The sequence below is a fragment of the Eptesicus fuscus genome, chromosome 9 (genome assembly GCF_027574615.1).
Source record: "Eptesicus fuscus isolate TK198812 chromosome 9, DD_ASM_mEF_20220401, whole genome shotgun sequence".
NCBI classification, from domain to species: domain Eukaryota; kingdom Metazoa; phylum Chordata; class Mammalia; order Chiroptera; family Vespertilionidae; genus Eptesicus; species Eptesicus fuscus.
In genome coordinates, this window is record NC_072481.1 from 6,081,899 (window position 1) to 6,108,480 (window position 26,582).

At 46.3% G+C, this 26,582-nt stretch overlaps 1 protein-coding gene across 1 annotated transcript in view; it reads right to left on the minus strand.

Annotated features, from left to right (window-relative positions):
- The window catches only part of MTOR (mechanistic target of rapamycin kinase), a 112,925-nt gene that overhangs the window by 82,685 nt on the left and 3,658 nt on the right, over positions 1–26,582 (minus strand). The window contains exons 4-23 of the mRNA XM_008151774.3: positions 26,084–26,316; positions 24,176–24,376; positions 23,288–23,422; positions 20,941–21,216; positions 20,750–20,858; positions 17,906–18,092; positions 16,835–16,963; positions 15,669–15,913; positions 14,413–14,628; positions 13,876–14,081; positions 11,095–11,217; positions 10,365–10,454; positions 10,149–10,241; positions 9,394–9,528; positions 9,018–9,147; positions 7,271–7,521; positions 5,091–5,177; positions 1,714–1,881; positions 1,119–1,231; positions 642–804 (exon numbers count right to left, since the gene is read on the minus strand). Coding sequence (XP_008149996.1) covers positions 642–804; positions 1,119–1,231; positions 1,714–1,881; positions 5,091–5,177; positions 7,271–7,521; positions 9,018–9,147; positions 9,394–9,528; positions 10,149–10,241; positions 10,365–10,454; positions 11,095–11,217; positions 13,876–14,081; positions 14,413–14,628; positions 15,669–15,913; positions 16,835–16,963; positions 17,906–18,092; positions 20,750–20,858; positions 20,941–21,216; positions 23,288–23,422; positions 24,176–24,376; positions 26,084–26,316 — 3,290 coding nt within the window. The remainder of the gene's footprint in view (positions 1–641; positions 805–1,118; positions 1,232–1,713; positions 1,882–5,090; positions 5,178–7,270; positions 7,522–9,017; positions 9,148–9,393; positions 9,529–10,148; positions 10,242–10,364; positions 10,455–11,094; positions 11,218–13,875; positions 14,082–14,412; positions 14,629–15,668; positions 15,914–16,834; positions 16,964–17,905; positions 18,093–20,749; positions 20,859–20,940; positions 21,217–23,287; positions 23,423–24,175; positions 24,377–26,083; positions 26,317–26,582) is intronic.

Genomic DNA, 26,582 nt, shown 5'->3' on the forward strand with positions numbered 1-26,582 from the left:
TGCATTTCTAACAGTTCCCAGCTATGGAGATTAGGACACTGCTCATCTGGGACTACATTTTGAATATTGTCAGCCTTCAACACCAAGTTTCCATGCCCCAACCCAGCCCTGCCTTATCTCTGACCTTTTCTAAGCACTTTCCCTGTTTCCTCCTCTGAAGTCTCACTGCTCTCCTGCTGTTCCTTGACTCTTGAAGCACGCTGCCATCTCCCACCCTTGCATTACTATTCCTTCTGCCTGCATCCAACGCTCTGGGATCGGGCCTTTACTTTATTTAGCTCTCTGCTCAAATGTCAACTTATCAGAGATCCTCCCTGTCTACCCTGAATAAACAGCATCTCTCCCACTCCCACCGCCACTCTTATGAGATAAATTGCGTGTATTAACTTTGGCTTCATTGGAATGTAAGCTCTGTGAAAACAAGGACATTTTTCTGTTTATTAGGTTATCCCCAGAGCAGCACTTCACCCACCACATAGGTGGCTCAATAAATATTTGCTGAATAAAGGCAGAAAAAAAAAAAAAGCGCCAATAAGTCCTAGTTTTCTGACAGAGTGTGAGGCCTACAGACTAACAAAGGGAGAAGTTCAGTCTTCTTCCCAAAGGCAGACAGAAGACTGCGTCCGTGTAGACTGCCTTACCTTCTTCCCCAGCTGGAAGACGAGGGAAGACAATGTGTCCATGGCTGTGGGACGCAGTTCTGGGCACTGGTCCAGTGTTCGAACAATCGGGTGAATGATCCGGGAAGCGTAGTCGGTGAAATCCAAGGACTCCGTCAGGCGGTCCACTGTCTCCAGAGCTGCCCTACAACAATCGCTGACATACAGTGACTGCTAACATATTACCCCAAAGTAAGCGAAGTGGCTGAGGGCTACCTTAACCATCGGTGCCAAATGGGGAGGGATGGCTTCTGAGGTATTTTGGGTGACATGGATCCAACATATATTTCAGTGGGATGGGGACAGTTAAGATTTCCATAAATCTGGAACATTTCTGGACTAAAATAATGGGAGTTGCAACAACAACAAAAAAAGATGGACTGGGAATTTTAAAACAGGACATTTTCAACAACATGCTACAAGCCTGCTGACTGTTCGTCCCGAAGAGCAGGTGCTTACTTCCGAGATGGCAGTGGGACTTCAGGGGCATCGAACAGCTTCACGATGGGAGGTAACAACAAGTGAAGGTAGTCGTCCAGGTTGGCGCCAAACAGCTGGATTGCAGCCAGCAACTGCAAAGGGAGCAAAAGCACGGCAACGGACAGGCGCAGTCAGGGGTCAAGTATTGAAGTACATGGAGGGGCGGTGCTATGGGGAATTCAAACGTCTGCGGGGTCTCTGAAAAGCCTTTATTAAGCAGCTTTGAACTACATTCTTTCGGCAGCATTTTCACCCCTCATTTTATTTTGCTTACAAATTACTTTGCTTTCTCTGAGCTTATTTCATTGGTAAGGAACCCGATACTAGACAACTGAAAAAATTGGTCTGGGATAAAACATTTACCAAAAATAATCCATTAAAGGAGACAAAACATAAGGATAATCAAGGACAGTACACATTCTGCAAACTGTAAGCTGTGTGTTGCAGGTGTAAGTATTCTTTGGAGGCAGTCTTGTGGATCAAGCACCACCCTGACACTCAGAACAGGGTCTTGCCTCCTAGCTGACCTTGATGGATGCTGGAAATCTCTCTAGAGGATGTCCTGGCTACTCACCTTGATGGAGACGATGCGGCCTGGGCTGTTGTCATGCATGAAGACCCGTAGCATGTGCGGGATCAGCTGGGGCAGGTAGAGCTTAAATTCACCCCCAAGGGCTACCACAATTTGCTCAATAAGAAGAATGATCGTGCTCTGGATTGAGGTGTTCATGACCCAGAATTCCTAGAAAGAGGGAGAGAGGAGCAAAGCCAGGTTTCCCTCTGCTGAAGTATGGACCAAGGAACTGAGATGGCCAAAAGGAGCACAAATGTAGTGAGCACGGTCCGCCCCAAGATGAACCCTTTCCCTCTCCTCCTCTCCCTGGGCCTCCTTGTATCCTGTCACAGTGACAGTGAACAAATTAAAACTGCATTTCTCTGAATGCACGAGGCTACTTTGCTCTTCTGTGCTTTGCTCATGCTGCTCTTGACCTAGAATCCCACCTCTTAGCTGAGCAAGAGTTGAGCACCTCTTTCTAGACCTGACTCAAGCCTCACTTCTATGAAGGCTTTCCTATTCTCCTTCTGTTACCTATGTTGGGTCCCTTTGCCCTCCTCTTTTCTAGCACCTGGAATACTTAATTCTCATTGCTCCTCTTCCTCTGCTAGACTGTAAGCTAGTTAAGGGCAAGAACCCCTTTGATCCATCTGTCTCCCCGGAATCTAGTAGAGCACCTGGCATATTCCAGCCAGCCAAACACACCATACAGAACGAACAAGTGACTAAGTATACGTCACCTGGAGCTCCCAAGGAGTCCAGGGTGGGTTCTTTACTTTGGGTATCACCTGGTCTCTCCCAAAGGGCTATTCCACTGTAACAAGGTGCCCTGCCCTTTCTGAATTTAGACTTTGTTAGTTATCATCTGACAACGGTCCAGTATCATTTTCAGGCCTGGAGAGTGGCAGAAAAGAAGCACTTTTCAGCTGGCCAGTGTAGCTCAATGGTTGAGCATCCACCCAGGAACCAAGAGGCCGCCAGTTTGATTCCTGGACATGCCTGGGTTGCAGGCTCAGTCCCCTGTGGGGGGTGTGTAGGAGGCAGCTGATTGATGATGTTGCTCTCTCATCAATGTTTCTGTTTCTCTATCCCTCTCCCTTCCTCTCTCTCTCTAAAGTCAATAAAAACATCTTTAAAAAAAAAAAAAGAAGCACTTTTCTACACCCATATAATTACACTAGAGGCCCGGTGCATGGATTCGTGCACATTGAAAGGAAATTAATTAGAAGGTGGCCAGAGAGGTGGGACTGGGTGAATGGGCTGGACACACCCTGGATCTAACCTCTTGTGGTCCCTCCCCGGCCGGCCACACCTGGGGTGGCGCCGTGGCTCAAAGGGCATCTGCAGAGTGAGCAGGGTCCCTCTGGCAGGTGGGGTCCCTTGGCCTGGCCTGTGGGGATTGGGCTGAAACCAGCTCTCTGACGTCCCCCAAGTGTTCCCAGATTGTGAGAGGGTGGTTCTTGGGTGACCCACCCACGGGCTCCCTCCTTTCTGGTTCCGGGAGAACTGCAGCTGCCAAGTCACCACAGCTCAGCAGCTCCTGTGTTGAGCATCTGCCCCCGATAGTCATTGCATGTCATAGCTACCAGTCGGACAGTCACTTAGGCTTTTATATATATAGATTCTATAAAAGTTACTAAAATAAAAACTTGGTCAATTGGCCACAGATTCTGCCTCAGCAGTGCAAGGCAAATTGGTCCAAGTCTCTGACTCTAGGAAAAGCAGTCACTTAAAGTCAACTAAAAAAGACAGCTGCCTCCTGCCTTCTTTGGAACCTCCACAGGAAACCTTCTGATAATAGAAACCGTAATGATGGTAACACATGCCTATTAATACTCTTGGGCCCCCAAATAATTCAGAGTAGAAATCAATGAAGACAAAGGATAACTCGTCAGGAGAAAGGTTTTATATAGAAGCATAAGGTACTTAAAAATATTTTTTGAAGTATAATAGTTTATAAAGTAAAAACCATACTAAAAGATGCTGGTAAAACGTTCTTTCTCTCTACTTGGAGCGAGAAGTAATCTCTTTGGAAAAGCTATTTTTTCTCTAGATAAGAAAGCTTTGCCAAATAAACACCACAGATCTTATGGTCTCCGCTGTTTTTCTGATGTTCATTCACTTGTACTACACTCTGCCTTCTTTAGAGAAAGCTCCCCTACCTCCCCACTGTATTCTCTCAGCTCCTCACGGGGGTTGCTCTACTCAAAGAAGCCAGGCAGCCTGCCCAGGGATGTGGGCTGGATCAGTGTTCACAAAGACTGCTCTCTTCCTGGGCTCAGGGGAGCTCATTAAAACCCCCAGGATCAACAGCCAAAAGCGGAGCCCTGCTGCACCTTCTCTATCTCGGAAGAAAGAAAGGCTGTATTTTTCAGGTGTGAGGCTCCTGCCTCAAATCTCTCTGTTTTGGTCATTAGTATTTTGGGGGATAAGTCACAAATCACTTCGGCTTCAAACACAAGTACACCGCTTCTCCCTTGCCCCTCCCCCAGGACCATCGCCAGGCTCTTTAGCATTCTGCCCGACGCTTCCATGTACAGAGCTGCTGTGGCAGCAGCCAGGGAACAGAGCGGCTTTAATTATTCACACATGGAGGAGTTTTCAGTTCTGAGACCCAGTTTCGGGAAGTTCCATTTTGAAGCCAGCCACTTTGATTTTAGTCCTGCTGCTTCTTCCAAGCTAACTACAAAGGGCTGCTATAGAAGAACAGAAATCAATGGAAGAATTGTCTTCTAATTCTTTGAGGACAGCCATCTCGGCAAGCAACCTTCCCAACAGAGACATTTAAATTATATAGAACAGCAGGAAGCAGGCCTCACACTCCAATAGAAAATCGCTATTGCCATCAATGGGGAGTCCTGCACCTGCTGAAAGCACGTTATAAAACCTGGGACGTGAGCCTTTCCGCATGTGCCACCGCAGTCAGAGGCGGCATTTATGCCTTTGAAGGCGGCAGGGGAAGCAGCACCTTCTTCCTCGGTGCCTGACAGGAGTCCATCGTACTCAATAGCCCAGGAGACCCAGTCCCCAGAGCTCTCAGGCCCTGGGTTTTATGGGCAGTTAGAGGGCTTTCATGGGAATAGTAAACCACTGTTGTGATATTAAGTGAAATTGCTTTGTTGTGTGTGAGGCAAAGAACTCAAGAGCCTATTTCTGGCAGAACAATTGCCTCAGGATTCCTTTGCAGACTTCACACCGGTTCTCTTGTACCTGGGAGCCTGCAGCAGTAACCCTCTGCCCCCTTTCCTAAGTCAGTGGGACACCTTCCTCCACCTTATACTTGGGTTGTAAGAGTTCTACCAGGATCCATGGAAAAATGTCTATTTTATCCAAATGTGCTCTGAGTTCATAGACCCAACACTGATGAGCAGACCAAGGCATTCATTTCTACTCACTCTCATGAGGGTGACTATTTCATCCATATAAGGTCTGATGTGGCTCTTCACAAAGGACACCAACATTCCCAGCTGCTGGAACAGAAACTGAAACAGAGAAGAGGTCAGCACATTGGCACCAGGAAGGACGCAGAACTCCCAGGGTTCACCTGAAGTCCATGTGAATGAATAAAGACAACTATGGAATCAGTTTCCACACCATTCTATCGAGTAAGTTCAAAGTTTTAAAACATTTGGTAGTAATGGTGGTGGGGGCTAGAAATAACCGTCAATGGCTTTATACATCAGGCACGCCAGTTCCTGCATAACAGGGGCTTTGGGGCCCGAATGGCTAGTGTGAGCCATTCTAGCACCTACTAGCTTTGTGAACTTCATTTCCCCTCTCTGCGTCCAGCCTCTTCAGAGGGAAAATTGAGACAATAGTCTTTGTCTCATAGGCTTGCTGCAAGAGTTAAATGGGATAATACCTGGAAAGCACTAGAACAGGAACATGAATACTGCTAAGTGCACAATGAACGTCAGCTATCACTGAAGAATTTCTAAAGTCACCAGACTCCAAAGTCAACAAAAAACCTTAATCAACTATAAATGTACCTTTTGTTTATTCAGTTCTAATTCACTACCACTTACTTTCTAAAAGAAATACAGCTATATAATACAACTATGGGCACTGAAATGCATTTTCAGTAATTAACTCAATTAATTAGGTCTTAATTATTAAGCTAACTGTCTCTAAGAAATTAAAACAGCAAGCAAATTGGGGAAGGGATGGGATAAGGAGATTCTATTTAGGCTGATACCTTGCAACTCTAAGTAAAAATGCCATCCACTAAATAAAGTTGGGAATAAGGAGGACTTAGGGAAGGGAAACCCCAAGAACTTTCTAGGTAGAAGAGGTCTTCAGGGTGTAGTTTTTATTTTGTTATGATGTTCAATAGTAAGTAGTAAATCACATTCTAAATGCCCTTCCCCCAAAGATTTTTATCCCCAAAAGATTTTTATAGCTCTCTTGTGTCTTTGCTGCCCTCCATTATCAAGAATAATTTAGTGATGAACATACATATTTTCACTCTTACTCACAACTAGAGGCCCGGTGCACGAAATTCATGCACGGGGGGGGGGGGGGGGCTCGTCCCTCAGCCCAGCCTGCACCGTCTCCAATCTGGGACCCCTCGAGGGATGCCCGACTGCCCTCTCATAATCCAGGACTGCTGGCTCCCAACTGCTCGCCTGTCTGCCTGCCTGATTTCCCCCTAACTACTCCCCTGCCAGCTTGATTGACGCCTAACTGCTCCCCTGCCAGCCCGATTGCCTCTAACTGCCCTCTCCTGCTGGCCTGGTCACCCCTAACTGCCCTCCCCTGCTGGCCTGGTCGCCCCCAACTGCCCTCCCCTGCAGGCCTGGTTCGCTCCCAACTGCCCTCCCCTGCAGGCCTGGTCACTGCCCTCCCATGCAGGCCTGGTCCCTCCCCTGCAGGCCTGGTCCCTCCCCAACTGCCCTCCCTTGCAGGCCTTGTCCCTCCCCTGCTGGCCTGATCACCCACAACTGCCCTCCCCTGCTGGCCATCTTGTGGCAGCCATCTTGTGTCCACATGGGGGTGGCCATCTTGTGTGTTGGAGTGATGGTCAATTTGCATATTACCCTTTTATTAGACAGGATATGAAACCTGGCTAAGTTGGGGATAAATAAAGTATTTTAAATAGTGAGTAACAAAATTACAGAACTCATTAACTGAAGAGGTGAGATTGATAGGACATACGGGATTGGGCTCAAAGTGAGTTTAGATTTGTTTCTAATGACAGGGACACCACTGGATTCTAAGGTAGTTAGAACTGGTCACTGTATGGCACAGGTTCAACTCAGTAGAGCTATCCCTACCTATTTCCTGGCCACCTCCTCACAGAATCACTGCTGACAGTTTTTGTGAAATGGTTCCTATAAAAGTACATTATAGACATTGAGGAACATGAGCCTCTTAGTATAGTGGTTCTTTAAATTTTTGTTATACAAAATCTGAAAGAAGAGAGAAAATCTACTCTGGAGGAAAAACAGGAAGAGGAGAGGCATCAGGTTCAACAGCCAGCAGAGTGCATTATTAGGAAGCTTAGGAACAGATGGACCTTCCATGCAGGTGTTGCTTAGAGCAGGGAGGAGCAAGAGTTGAGGTTTTAGCTACTTACTTCCCGGATGGCCCCATCACAGACCCGAATGACGTTCAGGAATGTGGGCATGACCTGGGGCAGGAACTGCACACACTTGAGCCCCAGGGACTTGAAGATGAAGGTGATGGCCTGGACAACCATGGTGTGATGGTGTGAGAGGGACTGGTCTCGGAAGATCCGCATCAGGGCCACCATGGACACGGCTGGGTAGAATTCGTCCAGAGGCAGGTTTCCCATGTTGACCAGCATTTCACTGGTGCTGTAGTCAGCTAGGACAGAACAACGAGAATCATGAGCTGTACGTGACATGACTGACTTCAGGCAGAGCATGGTTTGGTTAACAATAAAAAAACCTCCTGACAGCCATTAGCATTCATATCCTCTCCCTTGTTCCAGCACCATTGGAAATACAGGATATAGTAGGAACCAGTGGATAGATCCTCAGCATCAAGGACTAAACAGTTTTTGACTTTCCTATTACCTAAACCACTAAATCTTAAAACAGTACATGATGGGTTTTCTTTAAATTGCTTCTCACCAGTACAATTCACAACTTTGTAGCTGAAACCATCTATAAAAATAATTACTCTCCCAAATGAAAATAAAGGGAATTAAATTAGGCAAACCTCGTTCAGCAGCTGCTTGGTCCCACAGCAATTGAGACAAGTGAGTGGTAAATGCTACCTGACCTGAACAAGGATCTCAAGGATTTGGGGTGGGTGGTTTATGGTACAGTAAGGACAGGGTAAGACTGGATGATTGGCATTGCTGAGTAAGGGGAACATGTGGAGGGACATGGCTCAGGCTCTGCTCTTGACAGGGTAACATCACAGGTACACTTCTATAATACAGAAGAACAAATTGGAAGCAACATGATCCCATCCATAGAACTTAGGAACAAATTATTTTATTTTGGGTAAAAAACGTTTTGCTGGATAGTGGGAGAGTCATTGTTGAACTTCCACACTTGAAAATAAGTCTGCCCTGATGAACAATAGGTATGATTAGGAAATTCTCACCCTAGCCGGTTTGGCTCAGTGGATAGAGTGTCGGCCTGCGGACTAAAGGGTCCCAGGTTTGATTCCAGTCAAGGGCACATGCCTGGGTTGCAGGCTCGATCCCTAGTAGGGGACATGCAGGAGGCAGCCAATCAATGATTCTTTCTCATCCTTAATATTTCTATCTCTCTCTCCCTCTCCCTTCCTCTCTGAATTCAATAAAAAATATTTTTTTTAAATTCGCCTGCATCCCCATACCCTATCCAAGCTCTTAGGCAATATGTCCAAAGGCAAAGAGGCTCTAAGGCCAGACAACTTGATGGACAGAACAGCCCTGGAATCTGATTGCTACTAGTGTTTCCAGGCTCCTGAGCCTTGCCTAGATTTCCCTATCAATTACAATTCTACCCTCTTCCTCCTTGGGTGCCACGGGAATAGACAACATCAGAGAAGCACTAACAAAGAATGAGATGTGAACAGAATGTTGGGGTGATATTTTACGTCTCTCTCATCGGCCCCAAAAATGTGAGTACAGACTCAACCTTTTGACCCTTGACAAAGAACCTGGATAGATATGGGGACTCTGGAGCACTGGGAAGCAGCATTCCTGATAAGATTCAAGAGGAAACTACTGACTTTTCATTCAAAGTTGCAAAGCAAGTCAATATGCTCTAATTTCATAGTTATCCAGCTCTTTCTAAACATAGCTGGCAAGGGCTCTGTGAGGTAAACACTTGGCAAGTCTCTCATGGGTCCCCTCAACTTACAGGAATCCTGACTTGATTTGGATTCTGACAGGCTGACAGCAGAAGCGTCCCGGGACTGGTCGATCATGCCAATGTTCACTTTGTGCTTGTAGGGATCCAAGGCCCCCAAAAGCCCTAACACACGAATGGCCTGGGTGGGAAAGGGGAGGGAAAAAGAAAACATTCATCAAAACATCTGATTACAACAGCTCTCAGGGGTATTCTTCTCATGTTCCATGATACCCAATTCATACCCATTGACCAGCTACATGAACAGAATGGAGAGGGACAGAAAGTCTAATCAACATTGTCAGAGCATGTTAATGCCACAAACTTTTGTCTCTCTCTCCATTTTCCCAGCAAAGTCTTTGAAGACTAAGCATGCCATGTTCCCTACCTCTCTCCGTGTGCCCTGGTTCTGCTCAGTCTTCAGGAAATTCAGCAGCACCTCAAGCAAAGTGGGGTACTTTCTGTAGGGCTCCACCACATAGCCAGTGCTGGCCACCAACTGTCCCAGGGTCCACAGGGCCACCTGGATAGACAAAAGCTCACATGGTGAGTTGAGCCAATAAGAATTTCCAGTAAAGACACTATGCATGAACAGAAATCCTGAGAGTTGGGACATAAAAACAAGGCTATAAACCATTATGACAATCACTAAATCAAAAAGTAAAGAACAGTCCCACCTTTCCCAAAGGAAATCCATAGCCTTTGCATAGCCTCACTGAATAATAGAAGTCTGACTCAAAAGGAAATTAAAACTGCCCTTAATTTTAGTCTAGTCACCTAATGACCTCAATGACTAACAGGAAGCCAAGCTGGGGAGGGCGGGCTAAAGCTCTGCTGGCATCCACAGCCCAAGGCCAAGGTTTTCTTTTTCCCTATAGGGGCCCTGACAGATGATTTGCATTTTCTTTTGTCTAGAGGAAATGGCACTGGTCAGCATGGTACTTACTGAAAGTGACTCCTAGCCAGGATGACAGCTAATTCTGGCTCCAAGTCTTTCTTCCCTTTTCTCATTCAGCAAATATTCTGGAGTACATATTATGTGCTAGATGCTAGCTGGAGACACTGAGGTGACTGAGAGAGACAAGGCCCTGGCCTCATGGAATCTGTCCTTCTGTCCTGCTGTCAGGAATCAGTGATACTCACCTGCCTTTTGGCCAACAGAGAGGAGTCCTGGAGCATGTCCATGATGATAATAAAAAGTTCATCAACCCATTTCCTCATTTCTAGGCCACTAACCTACAACATGAAAAAGAGGGTGGTAGGTAAGATTAGAAATTATGACATTAACAAGTATTTTGATTTCCTCAGAGGTGAAATAGTATTCTTTCCATCCAATGAAAAAAGCAGTTGTCTCCTTACCTGAGCCAACTCTCCTATTGTAGCCAAGACATTATTGATCACACCTGGGTTTGGATCAGGGTCTGGATCTTTCAGTTTCAAAATTAAAGCCTATGGAAACAAAGTATGAGAAACAATGCAGGTTAAGAGTCTACAAGAAACCTTTCTTTTGTACTAGTAAAAGCAAACTTCACACAGAGACCGTCTCAGTCATCGGTAAATTACTTCTAAGAAGCCAGGATTTCTCTGGAAAGTGAATTTTTAAACTTTCCTCCATACTGTGCACAAGTCTGACACATGACAGAGCTGGGAAGTGCCATGATTTAAAAACTTTTCCCATGCCTCCTCTAAATTATATCGGTGTGATCATCTGCCCTGATTCACGTAAGTTATGAAAGACCACACATGGCTCTAACATGTTCAAATTTGAAGGTTGTTTCAGATTTTAAAGCTCATTTTTTCGTCATTTCGGGGGAGCTGTTGTATGCTGCAAACCACCTACTTCTTTCCAAGCACACATTTGAGGACGGGCTTGAAGCATCTCTCTTCTAAGGAGAGCCTTTGCTGTGATCTGTGAGCTTCTTGGTATTCTTTAACTGAGGGTACTTGATGTGGCCTTTGTCCCTGGGACCAAAGAAACTGTCCAGTTTGCTCATCATACCAGTGAGCACTGAAATACTCTCATTACCCCAAAGGAGCAGGCATAAGACAACCCAGAGCAAGTGCCAATTTCTCTACTGTTGTGAGTTACCTTCAGAATAGGCTCCATGTAAGGGCGGATGAGTCGGGGAGCGTTGGAGACCAGGTGGCCCAGCATGCGGGCACTCTGCTCTTTGATTCTTCCAATACCGCTGTGCTCCAGCTCTGTCAAAATCTGCGGGGAAGAAAGGCTCAGTACAGCACAGGAAATTCCAGAGAGGAACTGCGTGTCAAAGGGAAAGTGTGGACAGGAGAAGGAACCAGAACTCCACTGTGGATGAGGTAGCTGCCTGATACTCTATGCGTAAAGGACATCTCTGCAGCTCAGTCTGGGATACAGCAGCGACTTAAAGACAAACTGTTTGAAACCAGCCCCATCTGCCCATCACAGCATCCAAGGCCCCACAGTCCTCTCCAGAGCACAGCTTTTAACAGTGCAGCACAGTCACAAAAGACTGAGAAGGGATAGCTGTGAGCAGTGTTTTGCAGAAATGAGGAATGAAGGAAGGGCTCCCTGCTGGAAAAACCTTTGTCCAGACAGCAAATTACTAAGAGTGCCTATAAATAATGACAAAGGAATCAGAGAATAGTCAGAACAGCTATGATGTTGAGAGAAATACTGATATTCAGTAGTGGTTTCAGGCACATCTATAGGTAAACCCAAATAGTTAGGGATTATAGCAATAGAATCAATCCCCAACGACTTTAATGAACAGAGATAACATGATTGTTCTGACATCCTTCAAACACTAACAAATCACACATTATGCTCATGGTGACACAGACATTAAGAACTTTAAAAAAATATGTATTTTAATTGAATTCAGAGAAGGGAGAGGGAGAGAAAGAAGGAAACATCAATAATGAGAGAGAACCATTGATCAGCTGCTTCCTGCACACCCCACAATGGGGATTGAACCTACAACCCAGGCCTGTGCCTTGACCGGGAATCGAACCCGTGACCTCCTGGTTCATAGGTCGACGCTCAACCACTGGGCCACGCTGGCTGAGCTAAGAACTTATTATAGACAGACTTCTGAAGAGTTGAAGTTGCCAGAGGAAATCTCTGAAAAGTGAGGAAAGTGAAAAAACAAAGCTCATGCTAACTCTGCTACCCAGAGGAGTCTGCAATGTGGTATTCTATTTTGTCTTTGTTACCGACTTAAGATTAATCCTGATTTTCTGGATCCCCTTAGCAGGCTGTTTTTCCTGTCACAGCAGACAGCACTGAGAGAGGATGGAGTGGAATACTAAGAACAGACCCACAACAGCAAGGAGAGATGGCTGACTGGGAAGAAATGGGTACCAGCGAAGGGAGCACGACTCTCTGGGCAGCACAGGGCCAAATCAAAGTACCCCAACCCCACCTCTAGAGCTAGAGCGCATCACTGCCCCTTAATCACAACACCCAATGCCCACCTCGATGATCAAGGCAGCAAGGGAAGGCCGAAGCACGTTTAGGTAATGTCCCTATCAAGGCATGAAAATGTGTACTTCCTCTCGGAAAAATTCGCATCTTCAAAACAAGAGAGATTATTTAAACTCTGGACTTTCAGAGGCTAAGTCCAGTCCTGATACGCGCACTCACTGGTGCTTCAGGCTCCCCAGTACCAGGACAGCGAGGCGGCCTGGTTGCTTACTGTAAGCTTCCAGAGGACGCAGGCCCCACCTGGCCTGTTCCCTGCTTCCAGCACCCGGCACACTGGAACACCTTGGAGCACTGAGGTGCTCAAAGGTCTGTTAACTGAATTAACACACTGCTGTTCTCACTAGGAGACATTTCTACATCAAGCTTATCTAGCATGATTTGAACTACAGGCTCAACAATGATTTCTTTTCCTTCCCAAAACCTTAAGTATTTTTAAAAGACAAAACAGTAGGTATTCCTAACACAGGCCCAGCCAGCAGTTAAATACATAAACAATTAGGCTAAAAACAGAAGTGCCACTGTAAAATCTTCTGATTTATTGAATGACAATATAATTTATGGTTACTTTAATTATGACAGATTGTGAATAAATGACATTTCTCTAGGGTAAAAATTACATATATTAATGATTTTCTATGTTTAAGTTCTTTATATGTTATGAAAAGTGCTTATTTCAAAAGAAACCATGGGAGAGAGTCAGGAAGCAGAGGGTGAGGTGGGGACAGGGTAGAAATGGGGGGACAGGACATGACTGGGTGAGCCACACTGAGACCCAGAAAAGGTGGTGGAAGTAACTGGAGGCAGGAAGGCCTGAAGCACGCATTGCTCACAGGATGCCAGAAAACGTACTTGGGTAGGTCAAGACAGGTTTCAGCCAGAATAGAAAATCCTACTGGATCTACCAGCAATGTCAATCTGAATTTACCGCAGGCTCCAGTCCAAGCAGCTTAGTTTGGCATCTCACACTGTTTAAGAATGAAAGCCAGGGACCACAGACCAGGAGCAGTAACTATGAGAAACAATGCTGGAACCTCATATTTGGCCTCTGTGCTTGACCTAGCATCAGCAAGAAAAGCAGGAGCCTGGAAGGATAGAGAGGTGCTGGGAAGACCATCTGCAGCGAAGAGCGCCAAGAAATGGAATCGCTGGTGCCTTGCCAGGAAAAAGAGCTGTGTGAGAGGTTACTCTGGACTAAGAGGCACCCTGGAGTCATACTGACAAGAGACTTATTGAGGTGATAAACACTAGAACTGCCAATTATAAAGCCGGGGAAACGTGGACCTTGGAGCCAAGTGTGGCTTTTACCAGGTATCTCAATCTTATCTTTAAATTCTCTTTCTCCAAACAGCTGTCATGATGAAAGTCCTCTCCCAGTGCCTCTAGATTTGACTGTCATATCATTACCTGGATGAGCATCTTGCGCAGGAAAGGCATGACGAAGGCTGGGTTCATGCTACTGAGCCGGCCCACCGTGCAGATGGCCAGCTCCCGGATCTCAAACACCTGGTCATTCAGGGCCACAAACAGGGCCTGCAAATTCTCTGCCTGGGCCAGGTGTGCATCAAAGCGCTCATCCAGGGATGCCAAGACACAGTAGCGAATGTCAGGGTCTGCAAGAACAAGTGAGCCTTTGAACACCTCTTCAATGCGCTCACCCTTCCAGTCCTTCCCCAGTGTCCCCTCCACTGCCGTGAGCCCAGTGAGAGGATTCCAGATCCCCTTCTCTCGTCTAACCTGTCAATCTTTTCTCTACTCACAGGAACGAAGAGAATAGAATTAAAGACAGGTTATCTTACAACAATAGGATGGAGCAGCCAAGCCTAAGCCTTGGCAGAGAAAGAGCTGAACGCCATGAGGCTGAAGGTCTCTGGAGAGGCCATGCAATGAAACTGCCCCAAACCTCGAAACTGCCCGAGACTGCTTCTGTCTAATAAACTTTACCGGGATCTGTTATCCCAACCACGAGCAGCTTGCTGAGCACGTCCGCCACCACTTGCACTGCGGTCTGGCTAACCACGTGCGCGTGGCCGCTGATGAGGTGGACAGAGGGCGTGAGCAGGCGGGAGCAGGTGCGGGCGGCTTCCATGCGGATCTCCTTGTGCTCACTGTTCAGGAAATGATCCGCACAGTGGCGGACAAACTGGGTCAGAGAGTGTCCTGGATATAAAGCAGAGAGAAAACAGAACAATCACTGCTGCTTCAGACAATAGGTCTGCAACTTGCTAGCTGCATTTTCCACTTTATGGCTATAATTCAATTTTCAACAAGATATTGATCAGCAAGACATTGACCCAGAACTCTTCCTAACAATGAGCCTTCAATCATTAGAAAGGCAGAAGGGACGCGGAGGAGCTGGGAGACAGAAAAAAGGCATTCTCCAATCCTAACTGTCTTTTATTCCCTTCAGAGAATAAATCATTTTGTTTTATTCTGACCCAAGCCCAGAGAGTAAAACAATTCTTGATCAAATTTACCTTGTCTATTTTAGTTCCTGATTTAAATACCAAAAAGAGAGTCTGATGTAGGCTGGGTTTAAATATAGCTACTTTCTATTCATTACAAAGAAACTGTCCTGGACGTTAATCAATGTGATGAAGGAACTGCAATGGGGAAAACACAGATGGCTGTCCGTACTGAGACGGCATGTTCAGGCTTTTGGTACTTGCTTGTTTCCCTATAGGCTTGACTAAGACCGCCTACACGATCTTAAATTTCAAAGTATCCCTTTTCCTCTCCTGAACTAAATCTTTCTAGGGAATTAGTGGAGTTTACCTGCAGCTTGGAATTCCAAACTGAACTACACCGCATAGCACTCCGGAAATCACACAGCCACAGGAATACCAACACCCAAAGCCCATGCTCACACTTGTTAAAGCACTCAATACCGTCTTAGCTACCTGGAGGTGGGGGCCTAGGGGCTCCATCTCTGACTTTCCCATCTCTGAAGCATTAGTTCCTTGGACCAAAGCACACTTTTCCTGAAACACCATCTGCCCCAAAACGCAGTATGGGACAAAGAAACAAGCAGTAGGAATTAACAATATACAGAAAGACTCTAGGAAAGATGAGCTGCTACAGAGACAGCTATCCTGTCTCCAAAGCCCCTAGCAAGATCCAGGAATTCTAGACACCCGCATTCCTTTCTCAAGGTTCCCAGCATCACTCACTATCTTCCAAGATCTACTGCAATTTCTTACCTTCAAATTCAAAGCTGCCAAGAGTTCGAAGGGCAAGAGTAATGCTGCCCACATCACTGGCCTCAGGGAGAGTTGTGAGGCCAGGGGAAGCCAGCTGATGGGCCAGGCCCTTGGGCATGCCTGGGTGCCGGAGGGGCTTGTGCATGAGGACCAGGGATAGCATCTTCAGTAGCCCATCTTGGATGTCCTTCTTTAGCTGTGGAATCTGACGGCTCAGGTCGTAGAGCACAGCTGTGAGGGCGGGGCTGAGAGGGAGGGCACCAGTTATCCATGGGCTGCATACATGACATTCAGTCTGTTCTTGGGAAGAAACAATCCTCCTTGTCCAGCAAGGGGATCGGGCCCCTTCACTGCTTGGTCTTTAAAGTAGATAGGATACTACAGAATAAACGGTCTGAACTCTCTTGGCCTGGTCACAGATTTCAAAACAATGCGTTTCTGGGTTTTGCCATGAGAGAATTTGCTGAATATAATGCGACCACTGTAGAAGACCAAGTCTCAATAAACAACCTGGGAGTTAGATTGAGAGCACTGTCCTTATTTTATAGATCAGGGTGGGGAATGTCTAGCCTGCGGGCCATATAAGGCATGAGAAATCCTTTGGGCTTGCCCTGCCAAGGCATTAGGGGTGATTTAATTAAATATTTGACGAAATATAGCAGGCTAATTTTTAAGTTGATAATTTTGTATGGCCCACGAATGATGCTATAAACTACCCAAATGACCCCTGGGAGAAAAAGGTTCCCCATCCATTATAGATGAAGAGAACTAGTGTAGAGATCTTAAGCAATTTTCCCAATAAACATATAAACGATAGCTGCCAACATTAATTGGGCACTTCTTATATGCAAGGCACTGTGCTAAGAGTACCTATTTCATGAACTCTTTCACTTAATCCCCACAACCCTAGACAGCAGGAAATGCTATTATACCCACATTTCAGGTGAGAAAATCGAGGCTCAGAGAAGTAAAGTAACTTAGGATCACATAGCTAGCTAGTGTTGAAACTAGGATTTGAAACTAGCCTACGTGTTTAGTGAGAACTATCCTACCTATCCAATTTAACGTGCAAACAACCATGCCTCGCTCTTTCAACACAGTCACAATACTGTGGCTCATGCCTCACCCTACCAGAGAGAGGGGAAGCTGAGATTTCCGACACCCACCTCAGTCCCACCGCCAGCATAGGCTCCAGCAGCTCCTTGATATCCTGCTGGATGCCTGGCCCCATTGCCCGAGCCAGCATGCTGATGCAGGTGAACACGGTGGCATCCACCTGCATTGCCTTCTGTCTCCTGCAGAGAACCAGGGAGGGGCTAGTTTAGACACAACAACGTTCTGTGAGGTCCCACCTCAAAATTGCCTTGGGGCAAGGAGGGCCAGTTACCAGGTAGGGACACAACATGTGCAGGTTATCTACTGCACAATTCTAGGGGGTCCATCACACCAGAGTCACTGTGGATCTGTCCACAGCATTTAAAACAACAATCCAGCAGATGGCAGTAATGTGTCTTGAGGGAAGGGGCCCCTTTCCCCAAGACACACAAATGGCACCACATGGTTTAGTGTGGTGCTGGCCAACATACCTATTTAGGAAGCAAACTGAACATGTGTACATTAGGGACCATAAAGTGCAGGGCGCAGCCATAATATGGAAAGAAATTCTTCTCCCTATCATGAGATTACTGGGTTTTAGATTAGGTAAGGCTTATTAATTGACCAGAACAATCCTTGCTACTAATACAGGAAAATATAAAGACACAATTCTAATTAACACTGACCCCCCCCCAGACTGAGAGAAGTCACCCTGGCCTATCCATCTTGACTGTGCTAACGGTTGTTTTCATGCTTGATTCATTGGAAAGTTTCAAGAGATGGAATAACTCATCCAACTAAGTTCCAGTCTAGGAGTCTCTCTTTAAAAGTCTTATATCAAAATAAGACCTTTGAAAGCCAGAGAAAAGAGCAAAACCAGGTGATTCCAAGTAATAATATTGAAAACAGCACTGGCACCTAACATCCTCACAGGGTATTCAACCAACCCAAAATATTTGCATCAATGCCATTTCATTGGGAAAAGGTTGGAGCTCAAATGAGGAAGGGCTGTTCTTTATAAGATTTTGCTATGACATGGAAGTTAAGGAGGCAGAGAACAGGCTTAAGCTCCATGGAGATGGATGGTGCATCCTTCCTCTCCCAACTAGGGTGGCAGGGGAAATCAAAACAGAGATGCTTACTTATGGGCAAAGTCCTTAGGGGGCAGGGCTGCTCGGATGATGTCCAGCACACGAGGTAAGTAGATCTTGAACTCAGATCTCACTGCCACGGAAAGGAGCCCCAGGGCTTGGAATGCTGCTGTCCGTTCCTTCTCCTTCTTGACACAGCTTAGGACATGGTTCATGGTATCCTGGAGGTACTGGGTATCTGAGCACAGAAAAGACAAAGTGTATGGCTCAAGGTCAGGGTTGGTCTATATGTCAAAGGTCAGAGTTCCCATAAATCACTTAGATTTAAGAATTAAAAATGCCTGTTAGAAAGATGGTAAGAACTTAGAGGATGTACTAAATAACCAAAGACTTATGCTTGATAATCACTCTTCAAATACACCTTTTGGAAATACTAAAAATATAAAAATTTTAATTAAAAAAAACCCACAAAACTTATAGGGTCTCCAAAACAGTATCACATAATTGTTCCATTCGCGTTATATTTTGAGGAAAAGATTACATCCTCCTGTTTAAGGAATATATGTTACATCTTGTTTAAAAACAAAGAGAGGATCACCTAAACTATTTTATTATAGAAAATTTAAAGTAATACTAAGTACTGTTTGTAATAAACAGACCATTCCATTTAGCTTAGGCCTAGAAATCACTGCCATTACCTAGAGATTCCTGTTAGTGTTATATTTAATAGAACAAGATTGAGTCTGTAATTTGGAAAGCCACATGTGTGTTTTCATTAAGTTTACATAAGCCAATGTGCATGGGTAGGTGATTCTTGGGCAATTTAGGCTAAAGTGTTATTACTCCTGTGAAGGCTGGAATTTCTTGATTCTTGCCTCTTCTATTTCTTCTCTTCCATTTTATTGGCCCCAAGTCTGTGTACCAGAAGCACATAACAGCAGAGAGGGAAGGACCACACATCCATTAGAAAGTTAGGGGTGTCGAGGGCTTCTGAGCCACAGTTAGGAGACAGTGCATTAGACTCCCAAACAGCACATCACTATATTTATTCTAACAAGACACGTCTTCTCCCACAGCTCCTGTGAGCAAATGACATTAAAGCATGCTGGGGCTTGAAAACAGTCAGAAGACCACGGTGACACGACCCTACAACCAGAGTATATCAACAAGGAAAACTAGGCTTTTGCAAAGGGGAACAGCATTTCAGCAGGAAACCGACTTAACTCAAGAGAATTTCCTTTTCTAGATTTAGCACCCTAAGAGCTTAGGAATCTGACTTTGTTAGAGATTCCAGCCCAATCTTAGGGTATTTTTGATGTTCAGAAAGCTGACATCATCAGGAAATTCAAGCAATGACTTCTAAACTACAAACTTTAAATAAGCAGCACTTTCCTGATGAGACATGTACTTTGGAGGCTGCCCAGGCTGAATTTCAATGGCATATTTTAGTATATTATTTAATAAAACAACAAAAACCCACTTCAAAAGAATAACCCAGGGGCCCTCTGAGCTTTTGTGTTCTGCAGCCGGCAGCCTTTGGAACATACTAGGGAACTGCTTCCATGCCATGCCAGACCTTCATCAAATTTGGCCTAGTTATTCGGGTTTTCTTTTGAACCACAGACTTTCAACCCAAGATCATTTACAGCTCTACTGAACAGGGGCATGGCTGGTCATTAACAAAGAAAAAAGCTGCTGGTTATCAAGTGGGAAGAATGGAAAGCTGAAAAAATAGGGGTGATTTTCATAATATCATTTCTCTCTGGTTCAGTGATTTTATGTGGCTAATTGTCTTGTCCTTACACAACGCCAGCAGTTCTGTTCTCGCACAAAGCACATTTAACAGCTCATCAGGTCTCGATTTCTCCTGCTTGCATCTGGGCGGGGCGGCGTGAAACGAGTCTGTGCTAGGGAATGGCATCTGCCAAGGGTCAGGCTGGCCTTCCACTTTCGCTCCTGGCTCTTACTTGGTCCTGAATGCTTCAATGTGCACCACAGTGAAGTACAAGGACATGTCCCGGAGGGGCCCTCTACACTCAGCACATACGGAGGTGAAACAGGACATAAACATGAGCAGGCAACTGGAGCAGTACTGTAATCGTCACCTTTACCTAATTTCTAAAATGGATTTGAAGTACCTAGAGGCAGCAGTAATAGCTTCCATTTTTGAGGGCTTACTCTGAGCCAGGCACTTAGAGCAGGTGCTCAGGCATTAATGCAGTTCATCTTGTGATGCAGGGATCGCTGTTTTAATGTTACTGTCCAAAACCTCAGTTACAGACAGAGGCAGGATTCACCCCAGGTCTGACCCACAAGCCTTTGCACAGCTGGGGCTATAATGGAAGAGGCAAGGAATATTTCTAGCTGGAGTAATCCAGGAAGGCCTCAGGGAACCCAGTGTCTGCGTTGGGCCACCTTCAGGAGCCAGGAATTCACTTCCCGCTGACAAAGGGCAGGAGTATGGGAACCCACAGTCCATGATCCATGAAACCTGCCTCTGGGACATGCAGCCCTTGCTTCCTGAGTGGAGACGCATCTCAGTGACCGCCTCAGAGGCAGAAGCAGGACAGTCGCCTAGTCCTCGCTGCCCCACCGAGTATCTAAAACGAAACTCCCTTCCTTTGGTCTCTTTTTAGTCCGTTCAGGACCTTGTTGTTGGCTTCCATGCATGAGAACTTGCTCGGCTCTAGAACTGCCTCTGGGCCTACACCTGCTGCTACCTCAGACGTCTGTAGAAAACCTGAACTAACACGACTGAAACTGGACGGGAGGCAAAGAAACCAGGGACTAGCCTCTAGTTGGCATTGCTTCAAATGAGCAGCACACATAACTTTTTGGAATCACTTCTGTTTAATTACGTCAGTGGGTAATGACGTCTTCCACAGACATCCTCACCTGTGAAGGCAGAAGGTCGGAAGGCGGCCAAGCGGGGTAACAAATTAAGGATTGTCATTTGAATCAGCGAGTTCTTGCTATTCCTGCATTTCAGCACCCACTGGCACACCTGAGAGAGGAAGGGTACAGGGTTGGCGAAGGAAAGGGAGGTGTGGAGCTTGGAAGGGGGGAACGGGCCTCTTGTCACCCACCTGATCAAATTTCTCCTCCATCAAGTCTCTGCAACACCGGCTCTCCACCAGAGTGGACTTAGCTGGGCTGGGGGAAGCCCCAAATCCCATGAGGCTTTGGTGAGAGCTATACCCCAGCAGTCCCACCAAGGCGTTTGACGGCTGGGGCTGTACAGCCTGGAAACTGGTGAAGGGGGTAATGTGACGAGGTTTCGTTCCGAAGCCCATGAGATCTTTGCAGTACTTGTCATGTACCAACTGCTGCTGTGTTATTTCTTCCATTTCTTCTCTCAGGCGCTACATATGTGGGGGGAAAACACCACCTTTACTTACAAGCAGCATTTGCCCAGGCACTGTGAGCCGACAGAGCAGCACATCTGCCCTCCCCCGAAAGAAACTAGCTCCAAAGTGGACGGTGGCCACTCTTCGACTTTAGGATGATGGTTTCCCCAGACCCTTACAGGAGGCCACCTACTGGGGTAACAAATTAGAACAAAATTTTGTTCTAATTTAGGTAAAAGAGCACCACCTACTGAACAATAAAGAAGCAGTAGGGTGCGACTGCCAAGGACTCGCCCTGCCCCGACCCAAGCTGGTTTGGGAAAGCTGATTTGCAAATTGCTTTGCCTACAGACCCAAGATCACAGCAAGGAAGTCTCTTGCTAAGGTGAGGGGCAGCCCCACTCCAGCATCCTGTTAAGGCCAGTCTGCTCTCTTGCTTCTGGCTGGAAACCCAGGTAAAAAAAAACTTAGGCAAATCATTTTCTAAGAACCCTAGGAATTCCATAGGAGATGTGCAATATGCTGGCTGGCACAGAACTCACATCTATTCCCTATTCAAAGGGCTGCTTAGCAATTCACCCTCAACAGTCCAAAATGAGGATATAAAACAATTTTCTAAACTTCCAAACTTTTCTCAACAGATTCCACCCCCCTCGCCAAATCTTGTCTGCTATTCCTGTCAAGGTCACCAATGACTCTTATGCTGCTAAATTCTCAGCCCTCTACTTATGTGACTTACCTGCAGCATTTGATCCAACTATTTCCTCCTCCCTGACACTCTTTCTTCACTTGGCTTCTTGGACCTAGAGCTTTCCCGCCATGGTTGCTCCTCATTTCTCGACCTCGGGTTCTCGGACGCTATCTCTTCTCCAATGCTAGTTGAAGCTACCATCTTGAGATGCCCTTCCACCCTGTAGCCAGTTTAATCTGCCCCTCCCATCTCCATCTTCCCCCTCAGTAAACGGCAACTCCAGTTTCCCAGGCCAAACACCTGGACTCTTCCCTCTCCCATCGACCTCCAAATCCCACATTCAGAACCCAGCCACCCGTTACCCCTATAGCTGCCACTGTGGTCCAGGTCACAAAGGTCCCCTGCTAAGACTGCTGCAGTTCTCCCTGAACTAGACCCCTGGCTTCAACCCTTGCCCCTGCGATAAGCCGCAGTGGCCAGAGCGATCCTTTTGAAACGTGAGTCAAATGCCACTCCACTGCTTAAAACCATTAACAGCTTTCCACTTCACATACGAAGTCGACAGAGTGGCTTCTGAGACCTTATGTGATGTGCCCCCGCCCTGCCCCAGGCATTCCTCTGACCCCCTCTTCTACTACCTCCCTCCTCCCACTCTGCTCAGCCACAATGGTGATCCTGCTGCTTCCCAAATAGAGCGGCGTACTCCGGTCTCCTCAGGGCCTTTGTGCCTGGACTGCTCTTCCCCAGGTACTCGTATGGCTTTTTTTCTCACCTCTCCCATGACTGTGCTCAAACATCACCATATTTTAAAAGGTAATCCTTAATCCATGCTAGCATCTTTATTCCCTTTCCCTGCCCTACTTTTCTCCATAGCATTCACTGCTATAAGGTACACTATACAGATGTACTTATTAGTGCATTGTCTGTCTCCCCCTGCTAGAATGTAATGTTTTATTCATGCTGCATTATTCTAGCTCTTAATATACATGATGTAGCTCACCCACAGTATTGGGAAATTACAATACCTTACATTTGGATAGTTCTTGGTAATTTACAAAGTACCACAATAAGAGCATCTCATTTCATCTATGAATGAGGAGATACTGTCCTGTTTTACTGGGAGTAAACAAAGATCCCGGAGCTGTCTGGGCTGCCGTGGAAGCACACTATACACGGCTGGGCAAATCTCTAAGGAATTCCCACTATGTATCAAGAAACCTCCCAGGAACTCAGTGAGGTAAAAATCCCTGTCAAAAGTGAGGAAAATGAGGCTAAAGGAGGTAAAGTAATTTGTTTACTGCCTGTTTCCCCTACAAAATGCCAGCTCCGTGAGGACAAGGACCTTGCTTTGTCTTGTCAGAGGAGAAGCTGGACTCCCCTGACGTGGCTTCTCACCTCTCCCTCCATGCTGCTGATTCGGACGAGCTCGTTGAGGATCAGCAAAGCTCCATGGATCCGATCATCCCGATTCATGCCCTTCTCCTTGGCCAAGGTCTCATCAAACCCCTTCTCTGCTTCTTCAAACGTGTGCTGTGCAGAGACAGAGCATACCTGAATCACCCACTGTCCACAATCAGAGAGAACACAGGCAAACCCCATCCATACGGGGGTTCGGAGGGGTTCGCGTGCCTGCTCAGTGCCTTGTACCAGTATCACCGACAATACTAACTCACCAAGCTCTCGCCTTTAATTTAGCTTCAGCTCTCCCAATACCACAAGGCAGATACCATTACAGCCCTATTTTAATAAATAAAAAATAGAGGCTCAAAAAAATTACATGACTTGTCCCAGGTCACATAGCAAAGCCAAAACTAGAACCCAAGTCTCCAATCCCATGTTCAGGGCTCTTTTTGTTGTACAAGGCTCCTTAGTAAATCCTCTTGTCAAGAGCAATCAGCACAGGGCTCAGGATTCTAGAGAGAGAACTGGCACTTTCTAAATTAGTACCAACCGTATTTCAACGATTATGAGATATCCATTTTCCCCTATTTTAAGATATCTGAGAAGAGATATCTTAGCATTGTTGACAAGAAGGCACTGAGTCACAGTTTAATTGGCATCATATTTTCAGTCTTGGTGGTACATGAAATAATGGTATGCTATCCATGAATCTTTGCTTTATTGAAATAAAATAACTGTTGATTTATACCGAGCTTAAAAAAAGCATGAGACCAAAACAAACGTGACACTTGCTGTGTGGCAAGGGGCCTGTTGCTGCCCAAGGCCCAGTGATACTCTACGAGCATGTGCTTTGCTAGTGGTTGAACGGAACCATCTCCTCACCCTGTACCACTGAGGCTTCTGCATCTCCTTTGGCTCACGCTGGGTGGTGAGAATCAGACAGGCACGAAGGGCGGCGACAGCTCCTTCACGGATGGCCTGTTTGGGGTCCCACACAGCCACAAAAATGTTGTCAAAGAAGGGCTGCACTTGCTGGAAGAAGAAGGTGGGGACACTGACGGCCAGCTCACGGAGAACCAGAACCTAGGAGAGAAAGGCACACTCAGAACTCTCATCTGTATCACGGAACTTTTTCTTTTAAGTTTATTTCAGAGAGGGAGTGGGAGAGGGAGATAGAAACATCAATAGAGAATCATTGATCAGCTGCCTCCTGCACATCGCCTACTAGGGATTGAGCCCAAAACCCATGCATGTGCCCTGACCGGGAATCGAACCATGACCTCCTGGTTCATTAGTCAATGCTCAACCACTTAGCCACACCAGCCAAGCTGTATCACACAGTTTTGTTCTCTCGGGAATATAGCTTCTGGCTTCCTAGAACCTATATACATTAGAAAAAGAGCAGACTTGGAAATTCTGGGGCTCTAGGAAGGAAAGTAAAGGAAAACTGCTCAAACATCCGTGTTCATTATCCTTGAGTGTTTACACACGATGCTGGTAATGTTAGAACACAAGCTCTGGACGGGCAGGCATGTTTTGTTTTGTATCCTGCTCTACCGACAGCCTAGACCAGTGATGGGCAACCTTTTGAGCTTGGTGTGTCAAACTTCGCCAAAAAACTGAGCATAACACGGGTAGTGTGTCATTTTGAGGAAAAAACATTATTTTGCAAATGTTTCATCCTCAGGAGCAGCAAATGTTTCATCCTCGGCATGCGGCCGCCTGAGCGGCCGCGTGTCATCAGAAATGGCTACGCGTGTCAGTGCTAACACGCGTGTCATAGGTTCGCCATCACTGGCCTAGACCCATACCTAGAATATAGCAAGTATTCAATAAACATTTATTGAATGAAAAATCTTGTTTAATACCTAATCTTGCTATTATTTTCACTTGGCAGTGAAAGAAAATAAGGATCAGAGGTTGCCCCAAGTTACAGAGTTAGAAAATGGCAAGGCCAAGACTTGAACCAGGGTCCAAATGTGGGCCCCTCCCCCACACCATTCTCCCTCCCTGTGATGCTGCCTCCTCCTGAGGGAGCTGACTGGAAAGGATCTGACTGATACCTGTGACCCCCACACATTCATGTCCAAATTCTCCCTCTTGAAGACAGACTCTCTCCTATCTCACAGCATGGCGTCCTAGCCCAACAAACCAGCCTCAGGGACAAGCTTCGAAAACCAAGGAAGATGTACCCCCAAAAGAAGAGGATAAACTACCACTCCTCCTAATGCAGAACAGCCAATGGGAAAAGAGGAAGTTTGGGCTAAGCACCAACCAATGAGCAAATGTCTACAAAATAAACAGGAAAGGCTGACCAACTCTCCCACTGGGGGTAGTGAAGGTATCTACTTCTCCGGCTCCTCTCTTAATCCCAGTTCTTCCATATTCCCCCGGTATATGCAGAGACCTTGGCAAAGGCACGGAAGGAATCATGCAGATAGCACAGTTGTCTGGGGCTTTGTAGCCTTTTGGCTGTGGCTTCTTCTCCTGCTATGGCTCTTGCAATTTTGATTCTAGAAAATCAGAGCTCAGGATAAACACTGCACGTAGGGCTGCCTCTCAAGCAATGAAAAACAATGTTTAAGTTTCCTCTTCAGGTGCAAAGCTCAGGGTGAAGACAGAAAGGGATTCAGGACAGAACCTAAGACCACCAAGAAGCAGGGTCTTTGCCTGGAGCATCCCCTCTCATTCTCTGCCCCTCGGAGACCTAAGCACATTGTGTGAGGGATCCCGACACGGTGCCATCGCTCTCTAGGCCTGGCTGGCTGTGCTCCTCCTGCAGGCACTCACAGCTGCGTGTCTCCGGCCCTCGTTGCGGTCAGCGCCCAGCCATTCCAGGGCTCGCTTCACCTCAAACTCCACATACTCGGCGGTAAAAGTGTCCCCTGCCATGGCGAGGCGACCAATGGCCTTGGATGCCATTTCCATGACAACTGGGTCATTAGAGGGGAGGAGGTTCCGAAGATAATTAGCAAATCGCCCGATTCGGGTGGCATTCCCACCTTCCACTCCTATGAGGCTGGCTGGAAAAGAGAAAGGCAACAGGTGAGGATGAACACACGCTGTCCAGGCAAGTACGCTGCCTTGAAATGAAAGCTGGCATGACCCCTTCCTTCCATTCTGAGTACACACTGTAATTTCCAGATGGCAAACAATGCAGATAATTTTCATTTTAACCAACAGATTTGATATTTGTACAAGGAGATTTGCATGAACCAAAATGCTTTCATTTTAGTATACATAATTCGTTTTCTCAAGAAGAAAAGGAGAAGAAACTGGGACTGAATAA